Raw genomic sequence first — 18,348 nt, forward strand, 5'->3', positions numbered from 1 at the left:
ACAAAAGAATCACCCAGTCAAGCCCTGACTGAATTCCTGACCCATAGAATCTGTGAAATATAATAAGATCACTTCTGTTGTATGCTACTAAATTTTTGGATAGTTGTACAGCAGTCGTAACTGGAACAAGGGATTTGGTGATGTAAATACAAGAAGAAGGTCGGGCACAGCCACAGGGAAGCTGAGGACAGCAGAAGACTGCTCTATCTAAAGGCCATGGATGTTAATGGAAGGCACAAGTGTGAGAGGACTGACCCTGGATCCAACAGTCTGGGTTCAAGTCCTGGCTCAGCCAGCTGGGTCATACTGCAAGTTTTTCGACCACTCAGGGCCTCACCTCTTCCATCTGTAAAATGGGACTAGCCATGAATGGCAAACTTAGCAACAGGGGACAGACGTCTCAACCCAATGGCCAAGGGTTCAAATCCAGCCCTCAGCTGTATCTTGCTTGCTTCTCACAATCACTGTTTATTTGGATCCAATGCCAATTTAGAAATTGGGAGATTTCACAGCTTCTCTTGGAATAAAAGGGAAGATCAGGCAAGGCTGGGCCCACATTCCTTGGGTCCCCGATTGCCAGGTCAAAGTGGCTAACATGGAATGACCACCAGCATGGGCTGGGCCCTGTTCTAAGGGCTACATGTGCATTGATTCATCAGCCCTCAGACAGCCCTGTGGGGTCTGCATCATCGTTATCCCCAGGCTTTGCCAGAAGGGCCTCGCTGGGTCAATGATTAGATCCAGAGAGCAATGAGGCCACCTCAGTGGGCACCACGGTGGGGAGGTGATAGTGAGAATAGGTCCCCTCCGTCCCCTGCTATGGCGAGACACACTCCTGCCCAAATTTAGGCACAACGCTGGGGAAAGAAGGGAAGTCTCACCCATGGCAGATTCACCTCGTATCCCTACGAGAGTGGGAGTTCATAACAAATTAACTTGGGTTACTAAAAAATAGTTATGTTTCTGCAAAGTCTACAGTGTGGGCGGAGCAGAGTGGAAACCACTCCTTGAGCAAACCCTCAGGTTCTCTTAGGCTGTCCTGAGCACGTAAAGCGTCAACTCGTTAACTCACACAAGTATACCGAAAGAAGATGCTTTTATGATCTCTGTTTTTACAGGATGGAAACTGAGGTGCAGAGAGTTTGACCCACCCAGCGTCAGCCAGCCAACAGTAGTGGATTGGGGACTGAAGCCCGGGCAGCCTGGCTGCAGACTCCTTGAGCAGTGTGCTGTGCCACCTGTCTACGTCAATGGCCCATTTCCTCGAAAAATATCTTGGGAGAGCAGAGACGGTGCCCTTCTATGGTCCATCAGAGGCTGCAGGTAGGATGGAAACCTTGAGTGGCCTGGGGCAGGAGTCCCTGGCCTGCAGGCAAGCAGTGCTGAAGGACTGCTGGTGGGAACTGGCACTTGAAAGAAGGCATTTGAAGAGGGAGGTTGTGGGCGCTCATGTCTCACCCAGGCTGGGGCGGAGGGAAATGCAGTTTTGGTAATGACTCCTGGGTCCCCTCTGTGCCTGTTGCTAAAGTTTTTTGTCAGCCTGGGCTGTCTGGTGGCTGAAGGATATGGCTCCTGTTGTGTCATCTGCCGATCTGTCCTTTTGCAACAAGGCCCGAGACCACTGGCTTCAGGGGCTGGAGTCACAATTGTGTGGGCTTTGGGCTGGGTTCTGCTGAGCCGTTAGGGCTTAGCCATTTGGTGCCAATAATAGCTAACATTGCTCAAGTACATACCATATGCTTGGCACTGTTCCGGGGCCACGATCCTGACTATAACCCTAGGAGGTAGGTGTCATCATTATCCCTATTTTGAAGATGGGGAATAAGACTCAAGTTAAAGGAACTTGCCCAAGATCCCATGGGCTAGGGCCAGCCCTTTTGGAAAGAGCTCCCAAGAAGGATAGAGAGACTCCCTCTTTTGATAACCCTGTTTCTCGTGGTCCTTTCTTTGGGTACTTCCTGAATATCTAGATTGATTAAAAGAAATCATACCCCAGTGAAGAAGATCAATTACATGTACGTTTTCCAAGCGCTTTGATGTTGTCACAAACTCTCATATGCTTGAGCCTCTAATTTAATTAGATTTGGAGTGAGAATCATTTCATGTGTCATGAAATTTTAAAAGACAACGTTCCATGAATGGTACTTCCCATTATTCCAGCTTGATTGAAATTGTGTGTTTCTAAAAAGATGCTATTTATACTCTTAAGACAATGGAGCTTTCAAAAGGATTCTGACTCTTAAGTCTTCTTATGTGATTTCTAGGGAAGTGGAAATTTTCAAATTTTCTTAATGAATGTGTCTTTGCGGCTTTCCTTCTTTTCGTTCTTTCTTTCTTTAAATAACCTGACTTGACAGTGTTTCTCTCTCCCTTGATGGGAACCTCAGGTTCTTGCCAAAGTATGTATCACATAATTGCTTTCATGTTCAGACGCGGCAAAAGTGCGTTGTAAATGACCGTGACACAGATGTGACAATTCTATTAGGCCTGGGTTCTTACATGATTGACCTTGCAAATTGAATTCAGGGAAGGCAGCACTTCTGTCTGGCTGCTAGATTTCTTGTTCCCAGTTTGGGGAGAGGCCTGGGGAGGTGTGGGCTGGGATTTCCGTGCCCAGGCAGCCACCCCGGCTTGTCCTGTGCTGCATCCCTCCTTTCCATCTTGGCGTCTTCCTCAGCTCTCCAAACAGAAGGCAGCGGCCCATGATTGATGGGCTCCTGCCCGCTGGGGCATTATTAGCCACTCTGTCAAGGTGACAATGTCATTTTTAATGTTCCATCTTCAGACTCGAGGTTTATTTTTAGGTAGAGAGTTAGCCAGCCTTCCCAGAGATAGAACCACTAAAAGTTTAGGGCATGGTTCTTGACCCTGGCTGCTGGGGAACTTGCAACAATACTGATTCTCATGAGGGTACCTTCTGGGGTGCAGGAAATGTTAGATGTCTTTATCCACGTGGTGGTTACTCGAGTTCATATATGTGTACCAAACAGCTGGGCTTTGGTGAGGGTGTGGAGAAACTGGAACCCTGGTGTCTTGCTGGTGGGAATGTAAATTGGGGCAGCTGCTGTGGAAACACGCTGGTGGTTCCTCAAAAAGTTAAACTTATAATTACCCAGTGAGCCAGGAATTGCACTCCTAGGTATATACCCAAAAGAACTGAAAGCCAGGACACAAACAGATGTTTGTATGCTAATGTTTGTAGCAGCGTTATTCACAATCACCAAAAGGCAGAGACAGCCCAAGCTTTTGTCACTGATGAATGATAAACAAAATGTGTTCTATCCCTGCAATAGAATATTGTAGAAGATAGAAGAACTTCATTCCTTTTTAAGGCTGAATAATATTCTATTGTAGGGATATAACACATTTTATTTCATAATATTATATGAAAAGGAATGAATATTATTTCATAATATTATATGAAAAGGAATGAAGTTCTGACACTATAGTGTACATGAACCTTGAACACGTTATCATAAATGACAGACACCGGTCACAAAATGACAAATACTGTATGATTCCATTTCTATGAAGTACCTAGAATAGTCAAATTCATAGGGACAGAAAGTAGACCAGAGCTTATTCAGGGACGGGGAGGGAGAAGGAATGGGGAGAGCATGTTTAATGGGTACATAGTTTTTGTTTAGGATGATGAAAAGGTTCTAGAAATGGATGGTGGTGACTTTCGCATAACACTGTGAATGTACTTAATGCCACTGAACCGTACACTTAAACATGGGTAAAGTGGCAAGTTTTATGTTATGTATATTTTACTGTAATAAAAATATTTGAGACGTACAGTTAAAATTTTTGCTATGGACTATAAATGTATGTTATACCTGAATTGTAAAATACCGATTTCCAGGCCCTACTCCCAGGGATTCTGATTTTTTTTTATTTTTTAGGCGGAGCCTCACTTTGTCGCTCAGGCTGGAGTGCAGTGCTGCGATATTGGCTCGCTGCAACCCTCTGCCTCCCAGGTTCAAGTGATTCTTATGCCTCAGTCTCCCGAGTAGCTGGGATTACAGGCGCGCACCAACATGCCTGGCTAATTTTTGTGTTTTTAGTCAAGACGGGGTCTCACCATGTTACCCAGGCTTGTCTCGGACTCCTGACTTCAGCTGATGATTTGAATAGTTTGGGGAAAAGTCTAGGCATTAGTATCTTTAAAAACTTACCATGAGGAATTTATAGTTGAGGAAAAGGGGCAAAACTTAGGCATGCAGACCCCTCAAGAATAAGAATTGTGGAATCAAGGCTAGGCCCTGTGTTCTATGAAGGCCAATGAGTTGTGAGTGGAAGGGACGTGTCATTTCTAGGCCACAGCATTTAATTGCTGATGTAAGAGTCTCCAAAGCTCTCTTTTCCCTTTGGTAATGTTTGACATGGGAACTGCCCTGTCCACCTGGTCCTGAGTGATACAGGTTCTGACATTGGGCCTGGAATGATGAATGGGATTGAAGGATTACAGGAATTGAATGATCCTATGTAACCTCATAAGTGGGGCAACAGTATCAAGGAAACTCTTACATGGGGAAAGCTTTGTGAGTTTCTTGGCCTTTTCCTCATGGTCACAAGATGGCTGCTGCAGCTCCAGCACCACATCCTCACATACTTAAAGCAATGAGGCGGCCAGTGCAGTGAGAATTCTCTTTGAAGCCCATTCTTATTTTACCAGAGGAAAATTTATCCCCAGAAAGATCCTCAGCAGCCTTCTCCTCCATTTCATTGGTTAGAACTGTGTCTCTTGGCCACCACTAGCTCTAGGGGAAACTGGGAAGCAGGTATCTGTATTCCTTTCCTTTCCTTTTTGTGTTTTGACATAATTTCAAATTAAAGAAAAGTTTCAATAATAACATAAACAGTTCTAGATATTCTTCACTCAAACTGCCAAAGTGTTGGCATCATGTGATGTTTGTTTAATCTTTTTCTCTCCCTACATACACACATGTGCATACATACACAAGTATGTGTTTTTTTTTTCTGAATGGTTTGAGTCAACTGCAGACACAATGTCCCTTTGTCCCTAAATACTCCATTGTGAATTCCTAAAAACGAGGATATTCTCTTACATAGCCATAGCACAATCATCAGGAAATTAACATGGAAACTACTATTATCTAATCTACTAACCTTTTTCAGATCCTGCCCATTGTCTTAATAATGTCCTTTGGCCGGGCACGGTGGCTCACGCCTGTAATCCCAGCACTTTGGGAGGCCGAGGCGGGCGGATCACGAGGTCAGGAGATTGAGACCATCCTGGCTAACATGGTGAAACTCTGTCTTTACTAAAAATACAAAAAATTAGCAGGCGTGGTGGCGGGCGCCTGTAGTCCCAGCTACTTGGGAGGCTGAGGCAGGAGAATGGCGTGAACCCAGGAGGCGGGGCTTGCAGTGAGGCGAGACAGCAGCACTGCACTCCAGCCTGGGCAACAGAGAGAGACTCTGTCTCAAAAAAAAAAAAAACAAAAAAAAGGTCCTTTATAGCAGAATAAAGGCCCAGATCACACAGTGCACTCTATTGAAACATCTCCTTATTCTCCGTGAATCAGAAGAACTTCCTGGGACTTTCTTTGCCTTCCATGACTTTGATGTTTTCGAGAGGACAGGCCAGTGACTTTGCAGCATGCTCTTCACATTGGGTGGTCTGATGGCTCCTGATGTTTGGATTCAGTTATGAACTTTTGGCAGGACTGTGTGGAGGTGGTGCTGAGGCCTTCTTGGTAGGTCATATCAGAGGCCACACATCAGGGTCCCAATAATGGGACTAATGCTCATTATTAATAATGGGACTAATGCTCATTAGTCCCATTATTGGGGATGTTAACTTTGGTTGCTTGGGTAAGGTGGGGCTTCCAGGCCTCGTCACTGTGAAGTTACTATTTAGGTATTGAATTTTTTACCTTGATTGTGGGAATGGCTGTTGGGTTGCCAACTGCAGAGTCCGCTATACTCTTGCTGATCTGAGTGTGGGACCTGTGGTTCCTCTATTATTGTTCATCTTGAGTGGCAGGGAAGAAGGTCTTCAGGAAGCAGCAGATTCAATATTCTCTTTTTAGCTACACTTTCTAAGAACCTCCGGGTGTCAGTCTCCCAGACAAGGCCCCACAGAATATAGACAGTAATGGATAGCACTGTCTACCCTCAGTGAACTTCCTGCCCAACAGGAGGGAAGGAACAAGTATTTCTTGTTCACCTACTGCCTGCCAAGCCTCGAGTTAGCCACTCACATCCACCATCTCCTTCAAGTTAGTATATCAGCTCTAGGAGTCCAGTGCTGTTACCTGGGTAATGATTTGCGGGGCTTTATTCCTTTCAAACCAGAGGAACCATTCATAGCTTTCTCCAATTCCTGGGTCTGCCTCACTTCACCTCACTTGAGTACAGCTTTTTTAAAAAAAGAATCTGAAATTTTTTTTTATATCAAGTGTTTCAAGGACCTAATTATGAACTTCATTATAAGTGTTCATTAGTTATATTTTGTTCAATTACTTTAACAAGTTGCCAAATGGAACACAAAGCTGGCAATTATCATTATGTAATTGTAATGAGACACTCAAATTGGGTTATAGAACGTTGTCTTTGCTGGCGTATTTTTCCTTCAGAGGAAGACAAACCAAAGGCAGCGGCTGGGCCTAGTTCTGCTCACTGGTTCCATCCAAGCTGTGCGGGGTGGAAAGAAGCCTCCTTTGATGTACAAAGGTCAAGTCTGGAAAAACGAAAACGTTTAAGTATGGTACTCAAAATGTTTTAGATGATGAGTATTATATCTCATAATAATATAAATATAAATATAAATATAAATATAAATATAAATATAAATTTACTGGACCTCGCTGTGGTAGCTGCCGTCAGATTCATGTCAGGGGCTGAAGGCTTTTCTTCCCAGTTCTGCTTCCTCCACCTTTTATCTTTCACAGGAATCACCCCCAATATCCCTTGTCCTCCTGGCCTCCTCTCAGGGCCTGCTTCTCAGCAACCCAAGAACACTCCAGGGGCATTTTTCAAGAAGCTGGCCTTCTTGGAACCAAGGGTTCCAGCAAAACTCCCAGGCCTGACTCTCATTGGTGGAAATTAGGGTACCCAGCTTGTCCCAAACCCTCCCTGTGAATCTGATTGGCTAGGCTTGGGTCATGTGACCACTCATGGTCGGGAGCATCCCTTTTCAACAACATCCCTTTGTAGTTCACCAAAGGAGAGCTGCCTCCTCCTCTCAGCAGGGAAGGAAACGGCTGCTGTGCAGGCAGAAACTGTGGCTCCGCCTTGGCCCCCTTGGCAGGCTGTGAGTGCAGAAGGCCTGGCCCTTAGCCAGCTTGTCACATCACCTTTTGGGACTCAGTGTCCGTGTCTAGAAAATGGGGGCACATGGCAAATGGATTCCTGCCCTGTTTCTTCGTGGGGCCTTTGTGAGCAGCCTGGGAATAGCCTGCTGAGGCATGGCTCTGGGAGGGGACTCTGTCACAGCACTCTTCCTGCTCTGGGTCTGACCAGGCTGGAGGAAGGACTTGCTAACTGTCCCAGCCATGGCCGTGTGTGTGTGTGTGTTGGGGGGTGGGTAGGGATGGGGATGGGGGGAGGTGAGAGGGAAAGGGGTTCACCTCCTTGCACTAGAACCTTCTGCCTTCCTCCAAAGGTCCCCGATTCAAGGCCAGCTTCCAATGAGGGAGACGGAAACATGTGCTTCACAGATGCTCCTCTGGAAACCATGGTGACAGCCCCAAATGTGATTTAGTGACACCCTTCTGTTGTCTTAGGTCACCCGCCAGAAATGCCAAGCTGAGGAAGGAGCAGGGGAAGCTGTTGAAACAAATTGTGCATAATTAGGACTGTTGTCTCCTGCTATGGTCTGAAGATTCATATGTGGAAACCTAATCCCTACCTTGGGGGTAGTAAGAGGTGGGGCCTTTGGGAGCTGACGAGGTCATGAGGGCCCCACTGTCATGATTGGGATTAGTGCCCTCATAAAGGAGGCCCAAGGGAGCTTGTTCACCCCTTCCACCAAGCGAAGATGATGCAAGAAGGGGCCACATGTGATGCAGAGGGTGGGCCCTCATGGAATCTGCTGGCACATTGACCTTGGACTGCCCAGCCTCCAGAACTGTGAGTGATAAATTTCTGTTGCTTATAAACGACCCACTAAGGCATTTTGTTGTGGCGTCCTGAATAGACTAACACATCTCCCAAGGGAGAGTTCTTCCTTTAAACTTTTGTTTTTTTGGTTTTTTAAAAACAATATTTTAAAATTCAGTTTCTGTATAGTATTCCATTGTATGAATCTTGTGTAATTTATACCCCTCCCTTATTAATGGACATTTGTGTTGTTCCTCATTCTTGTTCACCTTTGACACCTTAATAGGAGGGCCCCACCTTCCTTTGCAAGGCTGGGCATGGTGGCTGGGAGAGAGGGAAGCACAGCCGTGGCTTTATCTGTCCCAGGAACTTTGTCCCAGGGTGCCGTGACACATCCCGTCTCTCCTTGTCACGCGGTGTCCTCGACACTGTCTGTCTCTCTTACAGTCCCTGTTACTCAGTTTCTCTCCTTACAACTCTCTCTTGCTCACTCTCAATCTCTTTCGTTGTCTTTTTGTCTCTCTCTCCCCCTTTCCTCTGTTTCTCTTTCTCACTCTTCTCTGTCTCTCTCTATCTCTCTCTCCTCTTTGATTTCCCTTTTCTTTTTCTTTTCTTTTTTTTTTTTTTTTTTTGAGACAGAGTCTTGCTCTGTCGCCCAGGCATGATCTCGGCTCACTGCAAGCTCCGCCTCCCGGGTTCACGCCATTCTCCTGCCTCAGCCTCCTGATTTCCCTTTTCTATAAGTCTGTCTCTGTTTTTCTATCGCTGTCTCTATTTCTCACTATCTCTTTGTCTTTTTCTCCCTTCCCCTCTTTCTATGTCTCTCCCTTTCTTTCCCTGTTTCTCTTTGTTTTTCTATTTCTCTCTCTCTGTCTCTCTATTTCTGTCTGTCTCTATTTCTCTCTGTGTCTGCTCTTTCTCTGTCTCTCCCTCCCTCCCTCTCTGTTGATCTCTGCTCACAGCTCTCCTAACAGCATCCATCTGGGCTCCATGCTGTTCGTGTGAGCCTCTTCCAGATGGTAGGATGGATTTGAGTTGATAGCGTGGTGTGCTAATGACACAGAGCTAATTCTTAATAATGGTGAAATGTGATAAAAAAAAGAAAACCCTCATCTGGGTCAGCTCAATACCTGGCCATAATGGCACTATCTGCAGCAGTCCTGGCCACTGTCACCTGAACAGATGTGATTGTACTAGGGCTGGGTAGACCTGCAGCCTTGTTTCCCTCCTGGTGTGGCTTCAGAGTTTGGAAAGTCAGGGTTATTCGAATCCAGGGCTGGAGAGCTGCAAAGACCAGAATCCCTCCCACAGAAGCTCGAGTCACAAGGGAGCTTATTGTAAGTGCCGCAGCCACAGATCCGGGTTCACAGACACAGGTGTGCATCAAATGGGACCCATCAGTTGGGATACCTGGGTGTGAGCAACAAAGGCGGACTCCAGCTGACTCAAGTGGAAAAGGAATTGATTGAAACAACACCTGGAGAGCTCGCAGAGTTGTTGAGAAACTGCAAAAATAGACTCCAAAGAGGACGTGCAGACAAAGGGAAGCATGCCACGGAATTCGCCTGATGAGTCCGTGGCTACCACTGCTGCCGGGCAATGGGTGACAGAGCCGGAGAACATCAGAGCCGATCATCACCGCTGCCCTGCTGTCCCTGGATATTCGACATTGTTGCTGACACCGGAATAGCTTCTCCCTGTCTCTGCTTCTTCAGATCAATTGCTCCAGATTCCAAGTCTGGTTGGCCGAGCTCTGTCACAAGCTAATACCCTCATTGGAAGGGTGGCAAGGCATTAAGTGCGTGGATGCTGGAGCCAGACTGGATTTGAATCCAGGCTCTGCCACATATCTGTGTGAGCCTGGACGCCATGCATGCCTCGGCTTGCTCATCTACAAAACGGGGATAGTGTAGTCATGCCTACCTCTGTGGGGGGAGGGGGCTATGTGAACTAAATAACAGAATATATGTGAAGCGTGTAGAAGAGGTGACTGAGTAAGCATTTTAAGTTTTAGCTATTACCATTATTATTATTATTATTATTTTGAGATGGAGTCTCGCTCTGTCGCCAGGCTGGAGTGCAGTGGCATGCTCTCGGCTCACTGCAACCTCCGCCTCCTGGGTTCAAGCGATTCTCCTGCCTCAGCCTCTGGAGTAGCTGGGACTATAGGCGGCGCCACCACGCCCAGCTAATTTTTGTATTTTTAGTAGAGACAGGGTTTCGCCATGTTGGCTAGGATGGTCTCTATCTCTTGACCTCGTGATCCGCCCGCCTTGGCCTCCCAAAGTGCTGGGATTACAGGCGTGAGCCACCGTGCCCGGCCTACCATTATTATTTTAAAATTATTTGGCATTTATTGTGCGAGGCAGCTGCTGTGTCTCATGAAGACTCAGACAGTGGGGGATTCTCCAAACGTACGGAGGGGGACACAGAAGACAGGTGTCTACCGCAGCAATTCCCGTTCCTTTTTCTACCGCTCAGATTTATTTCTATTTTGAGCCCTGATTCCTCCGTGATTTCAAAAAATCCCAGTCAGTCTGGAGTCCTATACCTGTTCCCTAGTGTTGCTTTTAAAAGATTAAATTGGAACGTCTTGAAGCAGAGCGTTCACTCTCCAGTTTACTGCAGTCTAGTCCACTCCCTATTGCCCTGCACCGGCCCCATTTCACTCACATACAGTAGTTAGCCTGATTCCCATGGACATTTCACTTTATGATTCCGGAACCTAAGAGCTAGGGTCTTTGAAAAACAAAAAGAAGAAGGCCGGGCGCGGTGGCTCACGCCTGTAATCCCAGCACTTTGCAGGGCCGAGGCGGGCAGATCATGAGGTCAGGAGATCGAGACCATCCTGGCTAACACGGTCAAACCCCGTCTCTACTAAAAATATAAAAAAAGCCGCGCATGGTGGCGGGTGCCTGTAGTCCCAGCTACTCGGGAGGCTGAGGCAGGAGAATGGCGTGAACCTGGGAGGCGGAGGTTGCAGTGAGCTGAGATCGTGCCACTTCACTCCAGCCTGGGCAACAGAGTGAGACTCCATCTCAAAAAAAAAAAAAAAAAAAAAAAGAAAAACAAAAGGAAGCTGAGCGTGGTGGCTCACACCTGTAATCCCAGCACTTTGGGGTGCCGAGGCGGGTGGATCATTTGAGGTCAGGAGTTCGAGACCAGCCTGGCCAACATGGTGAAAACCTGTCTCTACTAAAAATACAAAAATTAGCTGGGCGTGGTGGTACATGCCTGTAATCCCAGCTACTCAGGAGGCTGAGGCAGGAGAATTGCTTGAACCAGGGAGGTGGAGGTTGCAGTGAGCCGAGATCGCACCACTGCACTCCAGCCTGGGCAACACAGCAAGACTCTATTTCAAAAAAAAAAAAAAAAAAAAAAGAAAAGAAAAGAAAGAAAGAGAAACAGAAGGATGAAACTTAAAGGCTTTTGTATCTGCTTTTGTGAAAGTCACATCCCTGCCCTGAGCCAATAATCACAGATCTATTATCTGCTAGACGGGGGAAAGAATACAAAGCCCGCATGATACCACCGAGCCTCATGAGGATATCAGGGTCTCACACGGGGCCCCAGGGCAGGACACACAGCTTGGCCTCCTGGGAACTGGACAGTCAAGAGCACCTGCTGTCTCTTTGCTGCTTTCTCTGGGGCTGCTGGTTTCTTGCCTCTCCTGTCGTCTGTGCCTCTGATTCTTTTCCTTCTCCTTGAGGTTAATTCTATGGGCCTGAACCCATTGCTCCACTCCCTTTGTTATGAAATGAGTCCCCAAGCAATACTCTGGCGGGCTTCTCATCTGTTTCAGTCGCAGGGATCTTGGGACAGTTAGTCTCTGCCAAACCTCCTACAGGCCAGGGCTTGCTGACCACAGGCATGTCGTGCGGTCCTTTATGGCGGGTATGCTTGCACTGCGTCTGGAGGTTGGGCACTGCCTCTTGGCTTCTGCTCTTGGGAGCTCATATCAATGGTGGGCACACCCCCGATCCATCATACCTAGCCTACAAAGGAGAAAGCCACAGACCTTCTAAGGATGCAGGTGTTCCCCCCATGAATGTATTTCTCAGCTCCTTCATAGAGAAAGCATTTTCTGGGGTCTCCTGGGGGATGTAGTTGGTGGGTGGGTGTGCGGGTTGCCATGGTAAATCCTTTCAACACTCCAATCTCCCTAAGCCTTTGGATTCCCTCCTCCATAGCATGCCAGGGTAGCTCTGGCATCTCTGCTCACCAAACTTAGGCCACCATGGAGTCCTAGTTCCAGCCACCAACTAAGTAAGCTTTGACAGCCACCTCCAGCTAAAGAAACTAACACGTGATATCCAAAATCTTAGTGCACCTCGGTCAGTGAGTTCACTCTGCTCCTGTTCTTCTGCCTGCCTTGGTCTGACACCCTCACATACTCCTTAGGTTTCTGCCAATATATATTGGCAAAATCTTGCAGTTCTCTTGGTGTAAAAGCTATCTCATTTGAGGCCATAGTGGGTACTAAAAATCTAAGATTCTACTTATGAGTCTGGTGCCAACAGGTAGTAGTTGTGGTGGGTCTGAAGGAGAATGGGCATCTCCTCATGTGAGATTGTCATACAGTTTTCAAGGAAAGGGCAACTAGTCTCCTTAGACACAACAGAGCAAGCTCCTTCCTTTGGCAACAGAGGCTCAGAGTGACTTGTGGGTTCAAGATTCTCAGTTTCATCTGAGTCCCACCAGATGTCCCCATTCAGCATCCCTTTTAATGTCCTACCTTTTTTTTTTTTTTTTTTTGAGGTGGAGTCTTGCTCTATGGCCTAGATTAGAGTGCAATGGCACGATCTCAGCTCACTGCAACCTCTGCCTCCCAGGTTCAAGCGATTCTCCTGCCTCAGCCTCCCAAGTAGCTGGGATTACAGGCACCCACCGCCACACCTGGCTAAATTTTGTATTTTTAGTAGAGATGGGGTTTCGCCATGTTGGCCAGGCTGGTCTCAAACTCCTGACCTCAGGTGATCCGCCTGCCTCGGCCTCCCAAAGTGCTGGGTTTACAGGCCTGAGCCACTGCGCCTGGCCTTAATGTCCTACCTTTCACATGAGCAATGTGGTGAGGCTGTGAATCCACCTAGTGTAATTCCATAACCCACACAGTTCAATTGTGTTTTTTATTTTCAGTAGCACTAGCCCTGGCTAATGTAAATAAGCCAGGCTATAATAAATAAGAATTTTCACTGAGGGCATCAGGGAAGCTCTTTGGCCCTAGGACTGTGCTTTGATATGAGTTAAGGGACCTGAGATTCCATTTTATTTTCCTGTAGATGCTCCAGTGCACACAGAAGCATCCATCCCACACTGCAGCCATTGAGGGCATCGTCACGGGCATCATGTCAAGTGCCTCAGCCACCTACCTTCCCAAGGCATGTGCTTCAGTCAGCACTTTGTCAGAACCAACCACCGGTGATGGTGTGGCTGATTCTCTGTGATGGCACCGCATGCTATGGGTCACTGGTGTCCCATTTCATATGGTCAAAATCCCAGCATGACACTCAACTCCAAAGGCATGACGAGTCTCCAACTCCCACTCCTGGAGGTCTGTATGTATCTAGAACCACTTTCTTAACTAGTTCTGTATCAGCCAGGGTCCAATCGGGAGACCCTGACTGATTCTACATTGGTAATTTGAACTGGGACAGTCCAATATATAGAATTATTGCTGGGCATGGTGGCTCACACATGTAATCCCAGCACTTTGGGAGGCCAAGGAGGGAGGATCACTTGAAGCCAGGAGTTTGAGACCAGCCTGGGTCTCTACAAAAAATAAAAAAACAGTTGGGCATGGTGATGCGTGCCTGTAGTCCCAGATACTTGGGAATCTGAGGTGGGAGAATCGCTTGAGCCTAGGAGACTGAGGATGCAGTTAGTTATGATAGCACCACTGCACTCCAGCCTGGGTGACAGAGCAAGACCCTGTCTCAAAAAAAAAAAAAAAAAAAAAAAAAAAAAAGACGACAGGGCTGGGTGTGGTGGCTCACACCTGTAATCCCAGCACTTTGGGAGGCCGAAGCAGGTGAATCACCTGAGGTCAGGAGTTTGAGACCAGCCTGGCCAGCATGGCAAAACCTCGTCTCTACTAAAAATACAAAAATTAGCTGGGCGTAGTGGCACCTGTCTGTAGTCCCAGCTACTGGGGAGGCTGAGGCAGGAGAATTGCTTGAACCTGGGAGGCGGAGATTGCAGCGAGCCGAGATAGCACCATTGCACTCCAGCCTGTGTGACAAAGAGAGACTGTCACACACACATACACACACACACACACACACACAAAAGACAAGACAACAAAAAAAGAATTATTAACTAGTAAGATGTGCTTAACTTACTAATGGAGTCAAAGAGGACTGTAAGGGGTCTAGAAGTATTAGGTATAAAAAGGTTACTACTGCCAGGTGTGGTGGCTCACACCTGCAATCCCAACACTTTGGGAGGCCGAGGCAGGTGGATCACAAGGTCAGGAGTTCGAGACCAGCCTGGCCAACATGGTGAAACCCCGTCTCTACTAAAAATATGAAAACTAGCTGAGTATGGTGGCACATGCCTGTAGTCCCAGCTACTCGGGAGGTTGAGGCAGGAGAATCTCTTGAACCTGGGAGGCAGAGGTTTCAGTGAGCTGAGATTGTACCACTGCACTCTAGCCTGGGCAACAGAGGGAGACTCTGTCTCAAAAAAAAAAAAAAAAAAAAAGTTATTACTCCCTCTAGACTGAGGGGAAATGGAAAGTGAAGAATATAGAACTATTCTAGTCCCTGAGACCAAGAACCAGCCCTCTCCGAAGAGAATGTAGCTACTACAAGAGCATGCAGTTTGCTGGATGAGGACACTGTCAGACGACGAAGCCTGCAGCTGGTCCATGTACACCATCTGCTATTGCCAGAGCATGTGAGTGGCCACAGCTGTTCTCTAAGAAATGCCCACCAGGTGGGGAGAGCATGGTTCAAGGGCAGAGTCAAAGGTGGTTGGTTGAAGCTGCTTGCTGGGTGGGGCGAGGATGGCCTGAGGGGATGGCTGGAGCTCCTGCAGAAGTGGCCACTGTGTGGGGACAGTGTAGCTGAGGGTCCCTCAAGGCTACTGTGGAAATGGCCACCAAGTGAGGAGAGCATGGCCTGAGAGGGTCACAGAAGCTGGCCTGAGAGCTGCTGGTAGAAGAGCTGCTTGCAGTAGGAGAGGAGGACAGGAACCCAGAGTGGATGGGCTCTCCTGCTGTATAGCTGCACAGTGTAACCCATGCCTTCTACGGACAAAGGTGAACATTCTACCAGCTGGCAAAGGAGAAATGTTTCCAGGGGTCAGCTCCAGGATCACCAAACATGGCAAAGAAGGATGGGTTTGGAGCCGAGTGACAATAAATTGACAAGTGGAACAGGAAGAAGGACCCAAGAGGCTGGGAGCAGAGGTTTGGGGGGAGTTTGGAGAAATTAGAGGAGGTATGGAGTGTGAAGGACATGGATCAGGAAGGGGAGGAGAATTTTAAGAAATATTTCTGTGGACCATGTGTTGCCTTTATAGCATTCAAGAAATGCAAATAAGGGGCCGGGCGTGGTGGCTCACACCTGTAATCCCAGCACTTTGGGAGGCCGAGGCGGGCGGATCACGAGGTCAGGAGATCGAGACCATCCTGGCTAACACGGGGAAACCCCGTCTCTACTAAAAATACAAAAAATTAGCCGGGCGTGGTGGCAGGCGCCTTTGGTCCCAGCTACTCGGGAGGCTGAGGCAGGAGAATGGCATGAACCCAGGAGGTGGAGGTTGCAGTGAGTCAAGATTGCACCACTGCACTCTAGCCTGGGCGACAGAGCAAGACCCCATCTCAAAAAAAAAAAAAATGCAAATAAGGACCGTAAGTTACATTGGAGCTCCCTTTTGGCTGAGGGACAGTGTTCATTGACCACAACACTACTTCGAGACTGGAATACTTGGGTCCTGGGTTTCTAAGTGGGTTTTGACAGTTTTCTCTTAGCCTAAAGCAGAAATTTACAATGAAAGTTTTTCTTTTTAGGTTTATTAGAGCTGCCCCAGGGATCTTGTTTTATATTATGGGTTCTTGTCTCTCCGTAAGTTGCACTGGAAATTTGGAAGTCCAGGTTTTAGTATTTATTTATTTATTGAGACGAAATCTTGCTCTGCCACCCAGGCTGGGGTGCAGTGGCATGATATAGCTCACAGCAGCCTTAACCTCTTGGGCTCAAGTGATCCTTCTGCCTCAGCCTCATAGGTAGCTGGGACCACAAGCATGCACCATCATGCCCAGCTAATTTTTATATATTTTTTGTAAAGATGGGGTCTCACTATATTGTCCAGACTGGTCTTGAATTCCTGGGCTCAAGTTATCCTCCCACCTTGGCCTCCCAAAGTGCCGGGATAACAGGCGTGAATGCCTGTGCCTGGCCCAGGTTTTAGTTCTGAGTTTCAAGTTTCATTGCATAGTGGTGTGATGCTGGGGCAGGTCACTTAATCTCTCTGAATCTCAGATTTTTTGCCTAACGTGGGGGATATAAAGTCTGCCCGTGCAAACTCTCAGGGGATATTGCCATGATGAGGTTGGATAATGGGTATGCAATTGCTTTGGGCAAAAGACAAAGTTTCATTCACTTAAGCGAAGCTATTTGTACCCATACAGTCAGCATATTAGCAAGAAATGTTTTTGCTTGCAAACACCAGGAAACCCCACCACTGTGGAGTAGTTACGATTTATTTTTCTCATATACCAAGAATTCTAGAGGTGGTTATTTATGGGTAATGATAAAGCTGCTTAGTGACATAAGGACCAAAAATCTCTGTGATTCTCTTGCCCTTCTCCTCATGGTCACAAAATGATTGCTGTGACTCCAGCCATCAAGGCTACATTTAAGCAGGAAAAAGGGATAGGGCCTGGTCAGGCACCGCTGTTCTTTTTTTTAGGTAGCCTTGCTGGCTGTCTGCCAGGGCTGCTTTTAGCTCCTAGAGGCCCCCTACGTGTCTTCTCATTGGGCTCCTCCATCTTCAGAGCCAGCAGCAGAGATCCCCAGATGATCTCCAGACTGTTTTATTTCATCTCACGGGACAGAAGTAGAACTGCAAGAGAGTCTGGGGCAGGGGGTATTTAGCTTTCCCACCCCTTCTAGAGCGAGGAGGCAAGGGAGAAAGAAAGAAGTTGGGAACGGGTGTTGGATTAGACAGCTGACAGTGTCGGGAATAGCTGGCAAGTTCTAGATGGCAGCAGCTGAGACTGTTGGGATGGAGGGGAAGCAGCCGCTGGAGGATTTTGACTCCCACCCTTGTAACTGCCGCTCCTGTGTATCCGAGCCCTTTCATGGGGCCTGGCTGCATCTGAATAGCGAACATTTCACTTCGGAGGTGCAATTATATTAAAAATCAGATGCTTGTCATTATGCAAATGGATGTCTCACTATTGCTTAGGATTTTCATTTTTCTATGAATTATTCCTTTTTTCAGTGCTTTTTTTATTCCCCATGGAAGAAATAAAAACAACCACTGGCTGATCAAAGGAATTTTCCAGTCATTCAGTCAACAGATATTTCCTGAGTGTCTGTGCTGGGCCAGGAACTGTTCTAGTCTCAGGGAAATAGTGATGAAAAGACAGTTTCTGCAGCAGTAGAGCTTGTATTCCAGGGGAGGAAATAAGCCATCGAGTGAATTAATAAATCAAATAACTTAGGAGAATGACACATGCTATAAAGACAGTAAAACATGGTAGATCACTAGCTTCATGGGTGGGAGGTCTTCTTTAAATGGGGTGGTCAGACAAGGTCTCAGAGGAGGCAGTATTTCAGGAGAAGCCTTAAAGGTGAGAGGAAGCTAGCCATGCAGCGATCTGGGGGAAGGGTGTTCTGGGCAGAGGGAACAGCAGGTGCAAAGGCCCTGATGTGGGAACAGCATGGTGTGTTTGGGGAAGAGAAGGATATCCAGGAGGCTCCAGCACAAAGAGAGAGGACAGAACAACAGGAGATGAGGTTGGAGATGGGTGGGGCAAATCACACAGGGCTTTGGAGAGGCGACTGGGCTAAAGATTCTGTCTGCTGGGGCTGGTTTGTTGGCTTGGGCCATTGAAACTTAACCCATTGGCCAGGCATGGTGGCTCATACCTGTAATTCCAGCACTTTGGGAGGCTGAGGTGGGCAGATCACTTGAACCCAGGAGTTCCAGACCAGCCCGGGCAAGATGGCAAAACCCTGTCTCTGCAAAAAATAAAAAAAATTAGTGGGGAGTGGTGACATACACCTATAGTCCCAGCTACTTGGGAGTTTGAGGTGGAAGGATCACGTG

The 18,348-nt window shown here is 47.3% G+C and overlaps 1 protein-coding gene across 3 annotated transcripts in view; it reads left to right on the plus strand.

The window, feature by feature from the left end:
- The window catches only part of TMEM132B (transmembrane protein 132B), a 507,362-nt gene that overhangs the window by 1,353 nt on the left and 487,661 nt on the right, over positions 1 to 18,348 (plus strand). For all 3 annotated transcript variants that reach the window (XM_055358386.1, XM_063694489.1, XM_019039332.2), the window contains exon 2: positions 1,119 to 1,323. In XM_055358386.1, coding sequence (XP_055214361.1) covers positions 1,251 to 1,323 — 73 coding nt within the window. In that variant the 5' untranslated portion in view covers positions 1,119 to 1,250. The remainder of the gene's footprint in view (positions 1 to 1,118; positions 1,324 to 18,348) is intronic.

Source organism: Gorilla gorilla, chromosome 10 (assembly GCF_029281585.2).
Source record: "Gorilla gorilla gorilla isolate KB3781 chromosome 10, NHGRI_mGorGor1-v2.1_pri, whole genome shotgun sequence".
NCBI classification, from domain to species: Eukaryota; Metazoa; Chordata; class Mammalia; order Primates; family Hominidae; genus Gorilla; species Gorilla gorilla.